We start from the raw sequence: 21,285 nt of genomic DNA on the forward strand, positions 1-21,285 counted from the left end.
ACTTTGGGAACAACTCGTCACTGGTTGAGACTCACCTTCTCCGCATTGGAGCGGATGCAGCGAATGAAGAAAGGCTCGGCTTTGTTCAGAGTTTCTAAGAGTTTCGTTAGAGAGTTCTGCAGAAAACAACAATAAAAAACAAGGTTTGACGTAGTTTCAGGGACACATGGATGTGTATTTACCCTGCAGCCAACGCTTTAGATTACCTGGAACTGAGCACTGATGCTGGGAGGCTTCTTCTTCTTGTGCAGGTGGAGCAGAGACTTTGTGGTACGATCGTGTAGCGTCAGACTCACAATGAACTTCAGAGACTGCGAATCCAGCAAACTCTGCACAGTGACAAACCAGATTGATTGGCATCCTGAATGTAGACGTATTGGATCAAACTCATAAAACAGCTTTTAAATGAGAAGTATTTACCTTTGGGATGGCCTGCTTCTGCCTGACAGTCTTGTTTTTTCTACGAACAGAGAAAAAGATGCAGAGAGAGTTCAGAGATGAAGCACAAAGGTTTGAAGATGGAACGGTCAAGCAGGAGATTAGTACGGCCGGACGACTTCTTCATGCAGTCAGTGAGTGATGGAATCAAGGATTGCACCTAGATGAATGAATGACGAAGATGCCTGACACTGATAAAGAACAAATGTTGAAGAGGAGGATGAAGCTTGCTGCAAAAGATGCAATATGATTCTAATCAGGCCACATAATGACGGACATGCTCCCCTTGTTGCAGCATGATAGAAATTTGCAGCGTTTTTCACACCCTATGAAGTTAAAGCTGCGTATCTGTGGCAGATGTTCAAGTAGCAACAGAACAGCAGTCCTAAAAATACAGCCAGAGCTGCAAACAGATGGCTTCTATCGAGTTTTGGCACGTCACATTTGTGACCCACAATTGTCAAATTTTAAAAAAATCTAAATCATAAATCATGTTTTCTTCTCTTTCTACTTTATTATGAACTACTTTATTTTGTGAATTGCAATGAATCGGGCCATAAATATGTGCCAGGCACTGCAGCATTATGTTCCTCTCTGTGGGGATGCATCACACTGCAGCGATTTCTACCATGCTGAAGAGCTTTTGTGGAGCTTCATGCTGCAGTGAAATTATTCCCTGCACCTTCAGGCCTCAACAAAAGCAGCTTCTCAAACTCTCCGACTCAAACAAAGCTAATCACAAGATGCACGATGAAGAAGCAGCAGTGTGTTTCATGAAACCTCAATGTTCTGCTGTAAATGAATGTTAGAGCATGTTCAGTCTGAGCGGATCAGGACTGGAGCGATCTGGAGCAGAGCCGACGTTGGCTCTGTCTGCAGACTCACTGGAGGACGTGGCGCGGGAAGCGGAGGCGACCCCAGGATTGCAACAGCTTGCGAGGGTCTTCCCCGTCCAGCTGCAAGTTCTTTATGGAGCTGATGATCTCTGAATGCATTTCTCTGATATTTGCACCAGACACACACACACACACATATAAGAAAAAAGGCAGAGATGGAATAGAAGGGAGAGCGGGAATAGTACGAAAAGACAGAAAGAGACAAAATAAAAGGAAAGGGCAGTTGGAAAAAACACCACTGTTAGGTCACCTCCAAAAGAAACATACCGAAAACGGTTACACAAGACAAAAAACACACGGTGCAGAATGGCTGGGGGTCAGATAGCATAAAAAACACACAGGTTTCACACGCTGCTCATCTGTGAAGCAAAATATGTTCTCCTGTAGATCATGAAACCACAAGACACACAGGACCACCCAACCATGCTGTCACATCCTTTATGAGAACAGAGAAAGACCCGCACACAAGCAGAAACAGAAACGGGCGTATTGAGAGGATTTTTCACAAACACACACACACATAAACACAAACATACACAGACATTTTTTTGGCACCCTTGCTAAAGATGTGTAAAAAGTCTAAAAATGAGGTGATCTGGTCACAGCTGCATTATCTCAAGGTGAAATAAGTATAAAAATCCAACTTCTAATTTGAGCACATTTATTTAATAAATACAATATAAATCCAGTATCCAAATAATAGTTATGTTAAAATAAAACTCTCATTGATGGTGCCTTTAACAGTCCTTTTAAAAATAAACAGAACTGAGGCATTGTTTATACCTTTTACATTAAGTTTGTAGTAGGGCTGAAACAATTAAGCGGATTAGTTGCGATGAATCAATTGATTAAATAATTATCCGCTAATTTAGGAAATTTTTTTTTATCCAATTAATCATTACAAGAATCAATAGATCAATTGATAGCTAAAATAATGATTAGTTGCAGCCCTAATTTGCAGTAACTTCCATGATTTTTTTGTTTTCCTGTGGAATAAATACAACATGATCCAAAGAAAAATTCCTCTTTCACTAAGCTACAAGATGAAACTTCACAGAAATGATTCAGTCTGAACCTGAAAACCTGTGTGGTGGTGGAAAGTAGGATCTATACACTGAGGAATTTAGATGGACTGTATAAAGAGGAATGAACATCTAATATTTCACAGGCCAGTAAAATATTTGAGAGAGAGAGAGGGAAATATTAGCGAAGACTCTGCCCTGTTTGTCAAGAGATGGTTGAACAAAGTATCCACTGCTAGAGTCACAGCTGTGCCACCAGGGATTTTATTAGCAGAGCGATTTTCTTAACGTGGTATTTCCCCCTCGCCCTCTTGTGAATAAACATACTGAAATTAAATGTTGGATTATACAAGTTCAGTAAAATATGAATCTATTTTAAGGCTTGTCACACATCTGCGTGTCCCTGTCACTGTGGTGGTTAACATGCAGGACTGAGCTGAGGATCGGTGTCGCTTGCTGGCTCGCTGTTTCCATGCTGTGGCTGTTGCTGGCTTGTTACGGGTAAAGTAGTGGTTGCATGTGTGGTCCCTTAACTGTGGCTGGCGGAGTTAATAAAGAGACTTTTCCTGTGTCCCAAAGAGAGTCCATGCAGTGCTTTCCTTATTCTGACCATGAACACAGAGGTCAGGCAGGGAAGGAAACAGTCCTTCATGTTTAATTCTCCCATAACTAAATAAATCTGCAGCACACGAGCCCAACGACACAAAACTAGCGTTCGTGGTTTGATTAGCTTCTGAGAAAGCTCTCATGGTTGTGTTTGCATATTTGGCCTGGCCTCGCTGGGTGTATTTGAAGAACTGTGAGCTTTTAAGGCATCACAGCTAATCTGAGTGGCTACTCAACGAAAGCCTGCACAAACATTGTTCTGTGCTTTGCAGCTACAATAATAAACGTCCAAATGATAGAGTTGAGGAGGGGCTTTGGAAAGTACATAAAAAGGAAGAGGATTACAATAAGGGAAGACTGGAAATGTAAGTGAAAGGGGAACTTTTTTTATTCTGCTTATAGTGTTATACAGCTGAACTGAACTTCCTTATACTGCTGAATCTCATGTCAAAAACACAGATGCTGAAATATCAGAAAAAACCCTGCTATTTCACTGATAACAACATTACATCAAATTAGACCGGGCATGATTTAATGAGAGCAAACTCAGAAAGCAGAACAAACCGAAAAAGCAACTAATTCCTTCTTCCTGCTTGGCCTCTTGTCCTCATTCTTCTCTGCTTTCCACCAAATTCACTTACTTCTTATTCTCATAGCTAGCAAAGATGTCTTCGAAGGCCTCTAGAGGGCGCTCCTCTGAGTGATCAAAGTAGAAATCGAGCATAGAAGCTCGTCTGTGGAGGGAAGAGGAAGAGGAGAGAACCGCACACACTGGGGTCACCAAGAGGTGGGGAGGATATGGGTGACTGAGATGAGGGGGAGGAAGATTTAAAGACGTTTTCCAAATATCCATCCTCATCTCACTCAGCACATCAGGATTAAAGTGGTGGCCCATAAAATAACAGGTGCAACATTTCCAAATACCACAAGAAGAGAATATTTTTCTGATTTTACGTGAAACAAAAGATATCAACCACAAAGGGTGCAAAACCAGCTCTCGCAGCAGACAGATCCACTCCAGAAAAAAGTGAGAACAAAGCTTTTCAACAATCGATGCCAATGACTTACTTGTACATTCGTTCTATGGGGGTGTTGGAGCGCTGCAGCTCTCCTAAAGGAGTTCTGGACGCTGGACGGATAACACCTAAAAGTCAGATAAGAGGCCAGTAAATAATCAAAACGTGCGTCACAAGAAGCAGATTTTCTGCTTTTCGCAGTCTATTAAGTTCGCCGCGCTCCTTTTAAATACGTCAGAGGACGACTTATAAAAGATTGAAAATAAGCAGCGGGATTCAGAATTGCAGAGAAACTCTCAGAAGTTTGTGACCGCCTTTATTTTTCATGCTGACCTTAAAGCTAATTATAGAGTAGGACATCTGCTGCGTGCTGAAGCTGCAGTTCAAATGCATCTGCATGACGTTACCATTTTATCTTTCTGCATCAGGAGAAAACTGATGCAGAAAACTTTTCAAAGGGACAGTTTCAAAGGGGAGATTTTAAAATGAGATTCTGTGAAGTTATTATACACAACCTGCAATATAAAGATGCCGTATTGCAGTGAATTTGTAGAGAGGTGGAAGATCTTAGGCGAATGTTTTAGCTTAAGTTGAAAATGTTACTAATCTCATATTTTAATCTCTGGAAAACAGACATATTGGATTGGAAGTAATAAAAATGTTCCTTGTTTTATTCATTACACTAAAATTTAAACCAAAATGTTGCTTTACACATGGGGTAAAGGTTCAGAGAAAGACTTATTTTAGCGGAGTTTTGTTTTCTTAACCGGTCCTTGGTGAATTACTGATAGATTCTGTGTTACTGTCAGTAAATAGGGTCCGATTCCTTTCCGATTCTGTTCCAGTTAATTTTTTTTTTTTAATTCTCCTGATGGTTTGTCAGTTTCTCAGCTTGAATGAGGTTCTTTTTCTGGAATGCTGCATTTGCTTTAAGTCAAATTTGTCCTCTGTTCTGTTGTCCAAATAATGACATATTAGACTAATCTGTCCAAATTAGTCCTGGTTTGTGTCTGCGTTCCTTTTGGAAAACTTCAGTAAAGCTTTGACATTTTTTTGGAACAAAAATGTTTCCCCTTCTCCCTCTTACTGCAAAAGTTTAACTTGTTTCATCTCTGATTGTAAAGACGTGGACTTCATACACCCTGCTGTATGCCCTGTGGAGCCATTTTAGGTTTTTTCTTTTCAAAGGCTTTTTTGGCTCTAGTGGCCTGTATTTGACAGTGATCTGACTAAAAACCAGGCTGTGAGAGCGGGAAGACATGCAGTCAAAGTCAACAGGTCGGGTCTCGAACCCGTTCAATTGGGTTCTACCCCTGTGCCACTGCCATGCCCCTTTGCAGTCCCGTATTTTTCCCGTATTTTTCGTGTGCTGCTTTCTTACGGGAACAGATTCCTCCATGTCTTTCTTGTTGAGCAGTGCGTGGTTGAAAGCTTGACAGGAAATGATCCTGTCAAGCTTTCAATAACTAATCCACAGAATCCTGAACCCTGTCCCTTCAAATAACTGATTATTAGCAGGTTTACCTGCTGTTTTTGAGGCCCAGGAGCGACCCGCCTCATTGAAAGCTGCGAGGCCCCTGATGGTGGCTCTCAGGATGCCCCACCGGAACATGGCCACCGGGTCCATGCCGATGAGCTGCCTCACGAAAGCTCTGTCGCTGCTGCGCAGCAGCGCCACGATGTCTGGACGCATGTGGTCCGTGTTTTTCTCCCGGAAATCCTGATGAGGTTACAGATAATGAGACCATTGAGGCAGAAACACTTGTACCTGAATTTGAATGAACCAGCTGCCGTCATACCTTGATGTGATATTTGACCCTCCCTGCGAAGTGCCGAATGACGAAGGCGGGCTCCATGACCGGGGTGGGTATGAAGTACTTGTTTGCATGGTGCTGCTGCTTGAATTTGGCCAACAGGGTCTTATCTGTTGCATGTGGAAAGCTGGGGGTGCAGGGAAAAGACGAGGGTTGAGAAAAATTTAAATCAGAAGAAATGAAGTTTTTATTTTTATTCCTTTGACATGCATGAGTGCAGCTGTCCTTACTTGCTCTCCTCATCCAGAAGGTACAACAGGCCTGTGGGTTTCTTGCTGATGAGGTGGATGCAACCCACATTGTCTGTGTAGTCAATGTTGTGCCAGGTGATTCCCTCTGACTGGTACTCCTCCTGAACACAGCAGGAAAGACCATTTTTGGTCAACAAGCTCATGTCAAATGATTCGATTCCCCAAAACACCAAATAAAAACATAAAAACATTTTCGACTTTTTTAAATTGTGTTTTTGCTTAAATAAATTTAATTAACTGCTGGAATAAAAACCTCTACCTCTCTAATATTTACTCCACTGTGATTGATGCAATGAATTAGCTAAATTGTCCTTAATTAGAAAATTTGAATCAAAAATGTAAAAAAAGAAACTACCCACCTGCTCCAGATTGAAAATGTGATTGTTAAAGTAATACTGCAGCTGCTCGTTTGCATAGTTGATACAAAACTGCTCAAAGCTGTTGGTTTCAAAGTCCTCAAAGCCAAAAATGTCCAGAACACCAATGGACAAGCACTGGAAGACAACATTGAAGCATCATTCATTCACATGTAGCTGGATGCTAAACTGGTTTTGGTCAATGGCGGGTTACGTGTGCTGCTTTCTTACGGGAACAGATTCCTCCATGTCTTTCTTGTTGAGCAGTGCGTGGTTGATACGCAGCACGATCCAGTCAAACAAGGCGCCATACAGAGACTTGGCCATGGAGTCTCTGGCTGTGATCGCCTGAAGGTAGAAACAAAGGACTTCACGTGATGCAACTTTATCAGACTTCAGGGTTGAGAGGTGAAAAGAAGAAGTTTGCATCCAGTGTCTAAGCAGCAAAGAGGAAGATAAAGAGTTTGAAGAAACGTTTTTGTGGTTGGAGTTTACCTCAGAGTGGCTGTAGGGGAGGATCAGCTTGTCGTTAGCAGTCACCGTTTTCCTCTTCGTCAGCGCCTCGACCAGCAGTTCCTCTTTGACCTGAAATGAACAAACACGAAGATTAAAGGTGCAACCCGAAACACTGGTCATGAAAATGAAGAAATCTGCATTTAAGTTTTTTTTTTATGTGTGTTTTTCCAAAACACACAACAATATTTTTGGAAAAACACACATCACAATATTTTCTCAGATCTGGCTGAGAAGTCGAGTAAACTAACGTAAAAGCTCCTTCTTTCTATATTTTGGATAACAGAACAAGAAGATAAGTGCGGTACAACAATTTGTTTTCACGTTTCACTTTGCTCCAGTCATCTAAGTATTTAAGGTAGTATTACTATGAGTTATCAGCTAACATCTTATCACGACATGTGAAAATGTAACCAAGGAAATCTAAAACAATAAACCAAGAATCTAATCCAATAAACCCAAAGAGTTCAATGCAAATTGTGCTTATTAGTCTTTGCTTATTTTTTGTGAAATTCTTTCGCTCATTAAATAATAATCATGCATTTTTACTGAATTTATACCGTCACTCCAAATTCTACTTCTATTTACTTTGTTTTCAACCAACTTATCAGGAATCTTTCTGTCACTTATTTGAGGATCAGCACACAGTCTTATGGTGTGACTCCACTGCAAACCACCAGAGACAAAATGATGCACTGCAATCAGCAGATCACCTTCAGCAGGTCAGAGAGGGTAGCCAGGACTTCAGGTGGGCCTACATCCAACCCTTCATCCCGACCCGATGACTTCCTTCTGTACGTCACGTTACCAAGATACAGGATAGCAGACAGCACAGAGAAGATCCTGCAGCACAATAATAAATGATGACATAGACTGAAAACGACTAGACAGTCACATGACACATGTTGCGACCGTGCTTCACTCCACACATCTGATTGAAGTCAGAGAAACGAGGCATTGTGAAGGGGTTATAACAACACACTGTCCACAATAAACTGCTCCGTCAGGCCATCCATTCAGAGCTAATGACATTTTTTTCCATTTCTTTGGTCATGTGACTCAATAAATTAAAGAAATATTTTAAATCAGAGAATAAGGTGCATCTTGCTGCACAACACATTTATAGCACGTCTTTAAACACATTTAAACAGAGCGTGCTCATACAATAAAAAATAGATGTCCAGACCATGCTTAAGCATTTTTCCACATAAAAGACTCAAATCTCAAAGCTTTTAGTCCTTCTAGGCAATTTAAAAGCATAAATACGATGGTTAACTGTGGATTTGTGAATGATTTTTATTCAGTGATTAGGGTTTAAATGTGGATGTATTGATGTATGGATAAATGAGATAGATGGATGGACACTAGGATCCATCCGTCTGATGATCAAACAAATGGATTGATAGATGGATAAAAAACTGGTTGGACAGATGAATAGAAGATGGACAGAAATACTGAAGAATGGATGGACAGATGGAAATGAAACATTTTTCCAAATTTTATTAGTTTTTCCACTTTTATCCAGAGCTACAAATTGCTCAAATCCCTTAGTTTTCCAGACTTTAGGAAACCCAAACTGATCACTGCTTAACTCACTGTTTCTTTGTGGCTGGAAGGAAGCCAACCATCTGCATCGCCTGCTGCAGCCTCTCAAAGTCATGACGCAAATCTTCCTCATCTTCGATCTTAAAATTCTCCTGCAAAGAAGAATAAGAGGGAAACCAGTTGGTCGGGAGGAACAAATGAATGGCCAACCTGGAGAAGAAAGGGATCAGTTAACAGAGGGCTGTGAAAAGAAAGACGCAACAAAGGCGGCCTCATTAACATGCAAAGCACATGTGTGGAGCGAGCTCAGAGTGTACACAACAGCTTATTCAGATGCTTGGCAGCTTTCATGAGCAACAGATCCTTTCAAAGTCCATTTCAGAGACTGAAATACTAATTTTTTCAGCTTGTGGCTAATTAAAACATTGAAGTTGGAGTTTATTGAACAGAAGTGGGAAGGAACAGAAGGGAGACTAAATGAAGTTTAGAGTACTTTGTACCTGCTTGAGGTAGAAGTACTCTTCAGGCGGCAGCAGTTTAAACTCTGTTCTTTCTTCCTCTGAAGCACCAAGCAGCAGGTAGTAAAACACGTGATAGTTCCTGGGGAAAACAAAACAGGACAGTTATTATACAGGTACTATATTTAGAAAGTCATTACAGCCACACAAATTTGGCTGCCAAACATTATGGCAAACTCATAAATTCCTGAGATTTTCAATTATGTTGCTATTATCTGAGTGGTTGGAAGTATGATGTTTGTGGTTATACACAAAGATTAAAAACGCAACGTAAAACAAACAACATATGGAAGGCGGTATCAGTATCTTGGAGATGTTCATATCAGTGTTCCACTTGTGCAATCAGCCGAAAGGTAAACAGGTGACATGAGCTTTATTGTACAAGCCTGCTGGATTAATGAGTTTCCATGCTTATCGTGAAAAAACAACAACAACATGAGAGCCGACTCCCTCTCCCCGACTAGACAGGCAGGATATTCAGTCAACAGCAACTGAAGGAGAGGAGATTAGCAGAACTGTGAGCAGACTGTGAGTAGGCGGAGGGTTACGTAGAGCGACCTGTCAGAGAAGGGTGAATAGACTTTCCAAAACTAGCTGGAAGAAATCTAGACAGGAAACATATGAATGAGTAATGCTCTGCCCACTCACAGAAGCTGCTGTTGTTTCCTAAGAGGTTTTCCCAAAACACAGCTGAGAAATTTGGGTTTATAGTCTAAATTGAAAACTTTGTGGTTAAGAACGGACTTAAAAGAAATAACAAAAGCTTGCGTGGTCTTGCCTTCAGTAGAGATATATAAATGAAGAATTTTCTTTCTTCATTTCAAGGTACATTTTTTATTTTTTCAAAAAAAATCTGAAACAAATTTCCAGTTTCATTTTTCTGTAGTTTTTACAACGTTCTATCCATTTGAGCAACATAATTACTTCACACTCTCCATAGTCACAAATCACACTGCACCTTTATTTATATACATTTCCTAATATGTATGAATTTTATGAAGTCTATTGTGTGATTTGATTTGAGTCCATTTTTGCTACTCATGTGCCTTGAAATTGCACCTGAGGAACAAATAAAGTTATTCGAATTTAATAGCAATTGTGTCTTATGTGTAAACAATACTAGAATTGGTTTCCAAAATGATTTAGAGGCATTCCCTGCATTTTTTTTTTTTTTTACATCTGGACAAAAACAATTCAGCCATTTTTCAAAATCAATAAATTTTGTAAATGTTGTTAAGAACTACAGTAGCCTGAACTAAATGCATATCTTTGCCATTGTGGAACAAAAAATATTCTTTTTAGTCCTATGTTTACCACACAGTTTAAAAACATAATGTCCAATTTAAAATTTTCTAGTGTAAAAAAGAAAATGGTGAAGTAGCCTTTTTGAGTTTTCACTATGGGTAAAGCCAGTTAAGTCCAAAATGAAAATACCAAACCAAAGTTGCGACGTGGCAAATCAGACACAAAGCATCTCATTTAAGCATAACAATATGTATGTGAAACCTATAGATGTTGTTTTCAAGACAGCAGAGGAGTGGTCCTGAAAAGTCTGAAGTGTCTGAAGCCAATAACCATTTGACTGTTTCCCAATAACAACCAATGAATGAAGAATGAAGCTGCTTATTAGTCACACAAATAGCAACAGAGTCTGGTGTGAGTAACAGCGGATCAGATGGTATGCAGAGCAACATGCCATCCTGTCAACACCCAATGTTTTTTGTCTTTGTACAGAGACAGAAAACATAACATTTAAGTAGCTACAAATTTGACAAAACCACATAATTAGTTTTAGAAATATGAAATAATATTATTATCTGTTCATGGTGCCTTCGAAGAGTGAAATTTACATTCACCTACATTCTGTTTTTATATTGTTTTTATATTTATATATATATTTTTTATTGAAGTATCCTCAATTGAAAATATTTGAAAAAAAAAAAACAACTTTTAATTTTACCACATTTATCCAGACGGTAGAAAAAGCAAATTAGGAAATATTTGTTTTTAATGTAATAGCCATGGCTAAACTTTCAACGTCTGTAAAATAAATGCAACTGAGATGTGTATATATATATATATATATATATATATATATATATATATATATATATATATATATATATCTATATATATATCTATATATATATATATATAATTTTTTTTTTTTGCTTTTAGATCATTTCAGTTCCTACAAAGTTCAGGAATCCATGACCTTTTGTTTGAGACTGCAGAGACCCGTTTAACACTGGATATTAATCTTTACTCTACACAGTGCAGAGGACGTGAATGGAGCTTTAAAAATAGCATATTCAATACTTATTCCAGGAGAATTGCATCAAAGAGTGGCCTCTTGGGGTCACCAATCTTCCATAACAACCATTAGACATTATCCATCACCAGCTACTGGTATGGGAGGCATCGCAGGCATGGGTTCACGGTTCTACAGAGGGGCAGACAGGGGCCAATGCTCCAGGCCCCTCTACTGAAGAAACACTAGATCAGTTTCTTATGATGAGGCACTGGCACAGAAACCGCAACTAATTGATTCCTTGTGAAGATAAAATTCTTATCTCCACAGTTTTACCTTCATAATGAATTAAAAATTAAGATGTTGCACTTTTATTTTCTATCATGTTGGGACAGTTTTCATCTGTTACATTATTACTTACTTTGTTCCCCTCTCCTGGTAAATTTGGCCTCCACTGATACATTGACAAGACGTCAAATAAAAGATGAGTCAAGACTGAGACTTTACAGCAACTAATGTTTCATGTGGGTTTGGCATACAAGAGAAGACGAATATGTACAAAATCAGCTCATAGTTACTGTTAAGCATGGTGTCATTTTGTGGGTTTGCTTCAGCATCATAAACTCTTTTAAATATAAACTTGGTTTCATATAGTCTGAAAACTGTTATTCAGAGTTTTGATCCAAAACCATAAATAACCAGTGGATGAACTGAACCAGTGGTTACTTCCTGCCTTTACAGTTTATGGCTCACAGAATAATTAGTAAATCAATGTATAAATTTATAACGACAGTACTATCATCACTGCCTGTCATTAAATCGCTTGTATCTAATTTCAGAAGCCTTTCCTCTCCAAACAAATGTCATTCTGTTCATAATTTTGAGTAATTGATTCATAGCTGTAATTGGAAGACTATTCTTTTTATATTCAATATTTTCTTTTTCCTGACGGGACAAATATGTGCCTTCGGTTTTATTCTTCTGTGTTTCCACATTACAATTTACTAGTATTTTCTTCTCTCTTGCTTTGTTCCAGTAGTTCAATAAGAAATAGTTTCATTGTGTTTAAAAGTGTTACACTGGTCTCTGCTGTGTTGTGGGTTGCAATTTGTGTTAAAAGTACAATACAAATAAAGTTAGACGGATTGATATATTACATAAATTTGCTTCATCTTTATCATTTTGGTTGATTTCTAACTTCCTGTTAGTGAAGACCTGACCCCAGCTTTGGGAAATTGTGCAAAAAGGGGACTGACCAAAGATCTCTCTCAATCTGCAAAGGAAAAAGTCCTGTCCTTCTGGCAGGAGGAGGTTTTACTGAAACGCAGAGGTACTAAAGTTTATGGGGAGCATTCAGGACTCCGGTTTGGTTTGAGATTGTACTACTGCAATAAACAAAGGATTTATTTCAAGGGTTTCTACACATCTTTCCCAGGTGTACCAATAAGTGTGCTGAAATCACATTCAGCGAGGATAAGAGTGTGTGGGAGTGTAAGTGTTTCTGCAGATGAATATCTGACGACTCCATGTGAACTTCATTTTTAACCATCAGGGTCTGCCGATGGTTAAACTTCTCGTGTTTATCCAGACGGCCTGAGGAAGCGCTCTGAGAGTGAGGGCCACCCCCGGGTCAATCCCTACCTCTCATTCTTTTCTCTGGAGACCAGGCGAGACTTTTCCAGGAGGTACTTCTCAACCACAGCCCTGAAAGACAGAGAAAGAGGGAATAGAAAACATGAGGTTAGGTAACTAAACAATTTGGATATTTTAGCCTGGTGTGTGAGTCAAAGTCAGCTTGTAAGAATAAGTGATGGGAGGAGCACAAGTGGACACGAGGACAGATGGTTGGAACAATCAGTGTGCAAAGAAAGACACAGTCTCATACACGCGTCGAAACTCGTTACCATCTATAAACTAGCATTAAAATGCCATACAGATGCTGTCACGAGGTCTGTAGATTTAAAAGCAGTGATATTTACCAAACAGGCCAACCCGAGGCCATAAAGTCTTCTAAATCAGATTTTATATGTCTAACTTGTTTTTTCTATATCCAAGAAAAAACAACACAGACGCCAGTCCTCATGACACACCAAGAATAGAGCTCCGCTGTGAGAAACTTGGTGGTGTCCATCCACCAAAAATGCAGCCTTAAATGCAGACAACACAAAAAAGATTTCACATTGAACAATTTTAACTGCTGGTTTACAATTACTGCTATGTTGGCATGTGCTGTGTTGGAAGTTTCATGGCTTCAAACCCACAAACAGAAAAATCATGCAATTCTCAAGCTGTTAAAAAGTTCTAAGTTGCAGATGAAAGATAAAAATGTTAAACATTTTTTGAGAAAGAATTCCTAGACAGGAATTCAGATTAGGCTGCGCTCACAAATACCTCTGGAGCCGAGGTTAGATTAGAGCAAAACCTGACAAGTTGAACTTATTAAAGCTTTACAACTAAAAAAAACCCAAATATATAAATGTAAAACAACATTTGAGTTCCTCCAAGGTACTTCTGACATTGTCAGTGTTCAGGCGTATTAATGCAGATGAAAACTAGAAGATTGTATTTATCAAATAACCAAAAACACACTGGCTACAAGCAAAACAAGAAAAAACCTGAACCCGTCGGTCGCTTTAGTGTTCACCTTAATGCCACTGGAAATGTTTTGTATCTTAGTGCGACAATGACATCCTATGTTGCACAATAGGAGGATGACTATGACCTTGTTTTTACATTGCAAGCAGTGGAAACATTTTAACCACCAACACCTGGAGTTGATTTTGTGGATTTTGGTCCCTGACTGGTTTCTTTCTGCTTAAACCTTTCCACATTTTTTTCACGTTACAACCCAAACTTTGGATTTTAACACAAAGTAGTGCGTGATTGTGAAGTAGTAGGAAAGGTTTTCAAAATGTTTTAGAAATAAATATTGTTGTGTGCTATTATACTCGGGTCCCATAGCATGATGCTTCTACCACCGTAATTCAAGGTGGAAATTACTTGTTCGGTAGTCTTTTATTTTTAATCACTTAAAATGTAGGCCGGGAAGAATCTCCCACCTGAGGTGTAGATCTCTGTAGCTCCTGCAGAGTTAGAATGAGAATCTTGGCACATTTTAACCTTGTCTTTTCATAAACTATCCACACTATTTTATTTCTGACTTGTGTGCCATCCTGTTTGTTCATTAACTTTCTCTAACAAACCTCTGTGTTTTTCACACAAGTGGATTCTTGCTATTAATTAGGTGACTTTTTCAACTGGCTATGGCAGATGTTGGGGGTGTCAGGGTGAGAAGGGACAGAAAACATCTGTATCAATGGCACTATATGCTCTCCTCTTTATAGCTGCTTCCATGACACAAATAACCACAGAAACTTGCTCAAGGCACAACTATCAAATACGTTATTTGGTTTCCCTGTTTAATGTGACCTAAATCAAGCACAGACACTGATCTTTATCATATAAAATCCCCCCAAACACACTGAGGTTTGGTTTTGCGTAATGTGACAAAGTTAAAAGAAAATAATGTTTCTGCTAAAAGAAAATAATGTTTCTGCTAAGTCAAAGCTGGTACAAAACGTCCCCAAGACGAGTTCAAACCGACACATTGTCGCCACAAAACATCCCATGGCAAGAAGCTCCTTTTTTAAACCGTAACAGTTGAGTATAAAATGCATGACACCTTGAAATTCTCTGATTTCTTATAAGTAGGTAGAGGAAACTGGAGCAGCAGCCTCCCGTCATAAAGCTTTGCTATTAACTGTTGGAGTGGCTGCCACAGTGGAATTGTATGCACAGATAGGCAGGCTGTGTGAAGTTTAGTGAGCAGAGCTGCTGTGATGGCCTTGTGGCTCTTTCTAATATAGCTTCCTGTCTCTTTATTGTGAAAAGTCACAGAGCCACACAAGCTTAGACAGCAGCTGTTAACCATCGTCTCAAAAGATTCAGTCTGAAGCTAAGAAAAGACTCAGCCTATTAAAATAGATTCTACAGACATTTCTTCGGGCAAACAATCTAAAAGAACACCAGGTGCCACAAGGGGATAACCAAGGAAGCCCACTTGTTTTAGCTCTGAGCAGCTGTCAGCACTGATGCGAGTCTGAAAATCCCACTCAAGAAACTAGCTGTCTGCTAGTTTCTGGCGGCTGCTCTCCCCGGCCCTGATGAGGGAATAAGGAAGTCACCCTGCTGACTAGACTTTGAAGCAGCTTCTAACCAGAATCTGACTGTAGAGAAAAAGGAAGAGGACACTAATGGCTCCAAGTTTCATCCCACATGCACACTGAGCGCCACATGACCGCCCATAAAAAAAAATAAAAAAAAAGCAAAGAGGAAGACGTTTGGCTGAAGATCCAGATGTGGGGGGGAAAAGCAACAGGAAGCAAAACACAGAGAAGCTATTTAACAAATGTCAATTACTTACCCTCGGACTACTCCGCTCTCCAGATAATTAACCTGGATGAATTTACCGAAGCGGCTGGAGTTGTTGTTGTGGGCTGTCTTGGCATTACCAAAGGCCTGGAGAAGAGAAGACAGAAATCCAAAAATAATTGAGTAAAACTGTTAGTAGAAAACTAACAGTTTTCTAAACTGTGTTACAGTTTTCTGTGAATAGAAAACTGTAACACAGTTTTCTATTCACAAACACCATACCAATATTATCACATCTCCATTTACTGACATTTGCACCCTTAGATAAAGTCGTAGTTTGCAGAGAGGTTGAAGAAGGCACATAAAGTATAGAGCAACAGAGACGTTACAAAAACTGGATGTTTCTCAGACAGGCAACACAGAGCAGCACTGAATGAGCTGCAGGAATTGTTAGCAATCATTTATTTATGTAGTCCTTTACACATCCGCTATATTGGTGGTCAAAGCGCTTCAGAAAATCAATATACAAAAGAAAACATAAAAAGCACGTGAGAAACAGGTAGATAAAACCAGAATGCTATTATATTTTTAAATACTAAAAGCCTGCCTGAATGAAATAAAAAAAAGTGTGAAGTCTGACATGGAACAGTAAGTCTGACCGTTGTCTGACCTCAAAGCTGTGAGGTCAGAACAACTAGAGAAGCTTAATAACTTTGATAAATAAGGCAAAGCAATGATATGAAGAGGTTTAAAAACAAATTACATCCACCTTCTGTATTCTCCATGTCTCTGGACTAAGAAGTGAGGTCATAAGACAAAAGTATTTTAATTTTGAAAAGAAAATTTGTGTCTGGTAAGAGTCTCCCTAAACCCAGTGGGAAAATGTGTATTAATCTGACAATACAAGAAGACACCCACACTGAAACACGGTAGTGGCAGCACCAGGATCAGTGGTTACTTTTCTGAGATGGAAGACAGGTTCTATTCAAGTTGGATCAAAATATGTAGAGGTCGAAACACCAATCAGATTTTGAGTCTGTTGGCTATAAAGATGAAAGAAATTTCCAACATACAGCACAATCAACAACAAAACAAACAAAAAGGTAAATTAAAAAATTTCAGAAGCAGAAAATCTGTGGCCTCAGTTGAAGAGAGCAGAGGACAGCATATATTGTCGCAATCTGAAAGATTAAAGCCTTTGTGAGGCAGCTGTACCAGCTCCCGTCAGACTCCCATCAAACAAGAATGAGAGCTAAAAAGGAATAAAAAGCCGCACTAATATAATTTATTTTTATTCTTTCAACAAATTTGATGAGTTTTCTTTTGACTGTGCAGGACACTTTATTATATGGAAAAGGTTCGTCAAGGTCTGATATTTTTACAGCAAAATACCTGACATTTTCACTGAAGTGAGAGAGCTACTATTAACGATCCACTTTGCGTCTTTTCCATTAGTCTCCAACGCAGATTTCAGCCTCCTGCAGCTCATCAGCAATCTTCATCTCTGAACCATATTGACTTTCAGACCATATATGGAAGTTCTGCAACTGAATCTAACGTGGAGTGTACTTCCACTTAAGCACGCAACTCTACCAGCAAACTTACTTCATCAACAACAACAAAACCTCCCTGACAACAAGGAAGCCAGCTACCCTGACGGCCTAACGCTGTTCTGTTCTGGCTGAAGCTGCAGAACAGAGTGAGTCGATTAATCTGCCCTCCTCACACGTTACTCATCCATCTCTTTCTGTTTTCCCCTTCCCGACCTTTCACTCGGCCTTATCTGTGTGCATCTCTGCAGGTAGGAGAGCGCAGAAGGTCAGCGATGATAAATGAGAGGGGGCCGGCGCAGCATGTACAGACTGTAAGCACAGAAGCACAGGCAAGACTGTTTCCATCTAGGGGGTGGAGTGATTTCCAGCCCAGCTAGAAGCTACCAGGCTTCACTGAGGGGCCCAGAATGCTGCATCGGTACGGTAACTGAGCAGTACTTTTTCCTTCATGATGCGCATGTTCACATGGTTACAGACACACACACACACACACACACACAACTAAAAGCCACCGCAGGGGAAGTTGACTCAGTGAATGCTAAATAGGAGCCACATTGTGTTTTCCAAAGCAGCATGTAGGGTGAGTTTGATATAAAAGCTCTGGTGCTGATCAGAGTATTGGGGACAAATGTTGATTTCTTGTCTGCACCTACTTTCCTTCCTCCTCCCCGTTTTATTTTTTTGAGTGCAGTGAAATCATTAAAGCAAGATGTCACTCTATAATGTAATAGATTCGCACTTGAGGGATGTGGCAGGTAATGGTTTCTTGTTCATGCGTGATGAAAGAGCTGGGCTGAAGCGTGACACCAATTCCCTCGAGTCAAACCAGAGCTTTTTAAGACTAATCTGCAAACTCAAGCCTTGCAAAAGCATTAAACTGAAAAACTTGAAAGTTACACACTGCTGAACTCCATTTACAAATGAGATGACTTCTGAAGGTTGCACCAGATTTTATGCGGTAATATGAAGAGTTAAAAAGCATAAATACAAACAAATGCCAGAAGATTTTCAAAGCCTTCTGTCTTTTAGCTTCATAATTAGTTAACGGGGGTCTCCAACTCCTACTCATGACAACTTTGAATCATGAATCATAAGAAACTGTGCAGCCATTTTAAATATAAAGAAGATAAATATATCAAATCACAATTTGAAAATATGCAACTGACTCACAAAGGATTGCTTGGAAACAATTCTACGTCAAAGTATTTATAAGGCCATTAAACTTTTCATAATTGGTCAGTAGGATGAGGCTTTCATGATAACACCAGATGTCAGCCTGAGATGCTAAAGCTCAGATGATGGTGGTGAAGTGATATTGTGGTCATGAGGAGAGTCATTAGAAGCGCAGGTTAATTACAAACAATACTGTCTTTGCCATATTCAACACAATTATCGTGACTTAATGTTTTCCTAATATTGCGCAGCCACAATATAAAGGGAATATTTTATTTTATTTTGTAGCCCTGGCTTGAAATTTTGTTTGAATAAAAACAAAAATAATAATAATAAAATGACAGCTCTTCCATAGAAAAATTAAAACAAATTTCCTTTATCGGATTCTTCTTAAAAATTATGCTTTTGTGGCTTCAAACTACTTTAATTCAGGAAAGACTGGGGGGACAAAATTCTTTTGGGCTTGTAAAGGTTGCTGAGTTCTGGTCTGGCACATAAAATACATTAGTTTGTGTTTGCAATGTAAAAAAAAAAAAAAAAAAAGAAACAATTCAAGTACTCCGAGTAATTTTGCAAGAGACTAACCCCTAACCCTTATTCAAGCTTCAATTCCTGTGCTCAGAGTATTGATCTTATGGCACAATTGAGCTCAGCGCTTAATGCTGCTCACTGTGCCCAGGAGCCCAAAACCCTGGGAAATCTCTGCACAACCCGCACTGCTGTACCATGGAGGGAATTACAAACATCTTGTAGCCTCGTTCGTATTCAAACATGCCCATGAGCGTGATCCGATCTTTAAACCCGATTGGCTGGAGCCATCAGCAGGTATGAGGAAGGAGAGAGCTTGCCAAGCTGTGACTGTGGAAAATAGGCACGGTCTTACAAAAGGGGGTTTGCACACAAGGAGGTTAAGAAAAAAAAGACAAAAAGGAGGGAAATAAAGAAAGAGAGAACGAGAGAAGGAGGGAAGGGGACACGCGGGGCCTCAGCACTGTGCGCGCTGTCGGCCACAGTTGACTCAAATCTCCCTGCACGCCACCACTTCAACTGATTTATCTGTGTTGCGAGCTGGATTTTCTGGTACCACTGTTCCTGGTACGTTTCCACTCGTACCGCCAGACCCACCAGTATGAAGTCTCACATCCCTGTTTAGCACAGAAACTTGCACACACACACTGTTCTCAACAAACACAGCAGGAGGCGTGCCTCTCAAACAGCACAGATCAAGTTGTTTGCCCCAACAAGCAACACAAACAGAGCGAGCTTTGAATGCGCCAAAATATGAAGCAAAAACTAATTCAGTCATAAGATCTGTGACAGATTTAAAAGGTCAGGGAGGCAGTTTTGTGACGATTCCCAGGAGACTACTTTCAAGGATTTGATAGTTGTCATAGGTAACCAATTTATGAATAATTCCAACCAAAAGGCAAGAAAACAATTATCAGTAAAAATGTGCTGTTGCTAGACCTCTTTTGGACAGCTCTGAAACTTTGAGGAGCAAACCTCAAAACGAGCCAAAGAGCTTCAGCGAAATGTTTCCACAGGGAGATGCCAGGGCCCTGACACAGATACCTCACTACAGCAAGGGTATGCTCACAATGGGCGGTAAATAACCCAAGTGATGTGGATAGTAGCAGAAACACACCTAAAATCAATTCAAACAAGGAGGTTTAACTTTTGGGATCTCCAAACAACAAAAGTGTTGTGATTTGAGACAAAATTTGAGTTCAAACATCAGTAAATTTCAGGTCAAACTAGAAATTCAGGTTAAACTGGGGGACTTGGGAAATCAAGGATGTAAACTCTGGTAACCGGGGCTAGCCTCTCACAATACCCTGTGACAAAATAATCAGTGTTTGCTGTCGGACTGAATGAGTCTTTGGTGAGATCACATGTTGTTGGCAGAGACTGAGCACGACCGCGTCGCTACACAGTTCCTCCTCCGCACAGCTTCTCATCAGGTCTCCACTTAGACTCCACTTACATCTTAACCCTCGAAGTTTCTCTCAATTGAACTCACAAAACCAGCTATGCAATGGCATTAGTATTGACATTGTATGGTAACTCATTAACCAAATGACTTTTTTCGTATGTTAGAAAAAAACGAACCACCCTCCCTCCCTCCTGAAGTTTGTGAAAAAAAAAAAAAAAACCTTCAACTGCAGCTTACACACGAGACAAAATAGTTTTGTAGTTCAGTTTGGGTTTTTCACAATGATATTTTTTAAAAAGCAGTGTCTAAAACCAATATGATGAAACATTATGATCCTGATCATTTTAGAAAATCAACACCTATTCTTCACAATCTAGTCTCTTCACATTAGGAGCTGCCTGAAAACGGACTTTATTTCTATAATTCCACATTTGTTTCTCTTCATGGGACATTGAGTTTTTAGGTAGGGAAATTGTTTTATTAATACCCAGCTGATCCCATGGGTTGTGTTGAATGCCATCCCAGCATGATGGAAATAAAATAGTGGTAATGGTGGCTGAAGAAAGAAAAATGTAATTGCTTCAAGATGCGACGGCTGACATTAGAAATTCAGCATATTCTTAGAAGTGAAAAACCAACGATCAAGAAAGGTTTTAAGAAAAGAAAGCTTTTTTTTCTCCACAGGAAGCATTAAAGTCATAATTTTCAACTACGGACAAGTTATTTTAACATCAACACGAGAAACCCAAGTATTGCGGTACTTTGGCCTCATATTTAAAATGAGTAAAACATGCACACTCCTGTTTGGATGTTGAGAAAACGAGCTAGAATATGTCACCCGGAAAAGCTGCAGCAAATGGAGCAAATCAAGTTATGAGGCGTATGTGTGTCTGTCACAGAGAGATCATAATCCAAAGACGGGGGAAACAGGAACACACAGTTTCTCTTCCTCATTTAGCCTGCAAAAAAATTTACGTAATTTTTGATGCACACTTGGTAACATCTTAAACAATGCTTGACTTTTAGCCT

The 21,285-nt window shown here is 39.6% G+C and overlaps 1 protein-coding gene across 6 annotated transcripts in view; it reads right to left on the reverse strand.

Annotated features, from left to right (window-relative positions):
* Nucleotides 1-21,285, reverse strand: part of LOC129371136 (unconventional myosin-IXb) — a 66,908-nt gene that overhangs the window by 13,755 nt on the left and 31,868 nt on the right. For 3 of the 6 annotated variants that reach the window (XM_055047545.1, XM_055047536.1, XM_055047578.1), the window contains exons 5-21: nucleotides 15,650-15,744; nucleotides 12,868-12,930; nucleotides 8,958-9,057; nucleotides 8,509-8,609; nucleotides 7,626-7,755; nucleotides 6,895-6,984; nucleotides 6,631-6,747; nucleotides 6,403-6,537; nucleotides 6,023-6,144; nucleotides 5,778-5,919; nucleotides 5,503-5,698; nucleotides 4,031-4,106; nucleotides 3,604-3,696; nucleotides 1,324-1,437; nucleotides 421-460; nucleotides 207-329; nucleotides 36-116 (exon numbers count right to left, since the gene is read on the reverse strand). In XM_055047545.1, coding sequence (XP_054903520.1) covers nucleotides 36-116; nucleotides 207-329; nucleotides 421-460; nucleotides 1,324-1,437; nucleotides 3,604-3,696; nucleotides 4,031-4,106; nucleotides 5,503-5,698; nucleotides 5,778-5,919; nucleotides 6,023-6,144; nucleotides 6,403-6,537; nucleotides 6,631-6,747; nucleotides 6,895-6,984; nucleotides 7,626-7,755; nucleotides 8,509-8,609; nucleotides 8,958-9,057; nucleotides 12,868-12,930; nucleotides 15,650-15,744 — 1,818 coding nt within the window. The remainder of the gene's footprint in view (nucleotides 1-35; nucleotides 117-206; nucleotides 330-420; nucleotides 461-1,323; nucleotides 1,438-3,603; nucleotides 3,697-4,030; nucleotides 4,107-5,502; nucleotides 5,699-5,777; nucleotides 5,920-6,022; nucleotides 6,145-6,402; nucleotides 6,538-6,630; nucleotides 6,748-6,894; nucleotides 6,985-7,625; nucleotides 7,756-8,508; nucleotides 8,610-8,957; nucleotides 9,058-12,867; nucleotides 12,931-15,649; nucleotides 15,745-21,285) is intronic. The other 3 variants (XM_055047553.1, XM_055047563.1, XM_055047571.1) reach the window with 3 other exon arrangements.

This window comes from Poeciliopsis prolifica, unplaced genomic scaffold, assembly GCF_027474105.1.
Source record: "Poeciliopsis prolifica strain line A6 unplaced genomic scaffold, Auburn_PproV2 SCAFFOLD002, whole genome shotgun sequence".
Taxonomy (NCBI): Eukaryota; Metazoa; Chordata; class Actinopteri; order Cyprinodontiformes; family Poeciliidae; genus Poeciliopsis; species Poeciliopsis prolifica.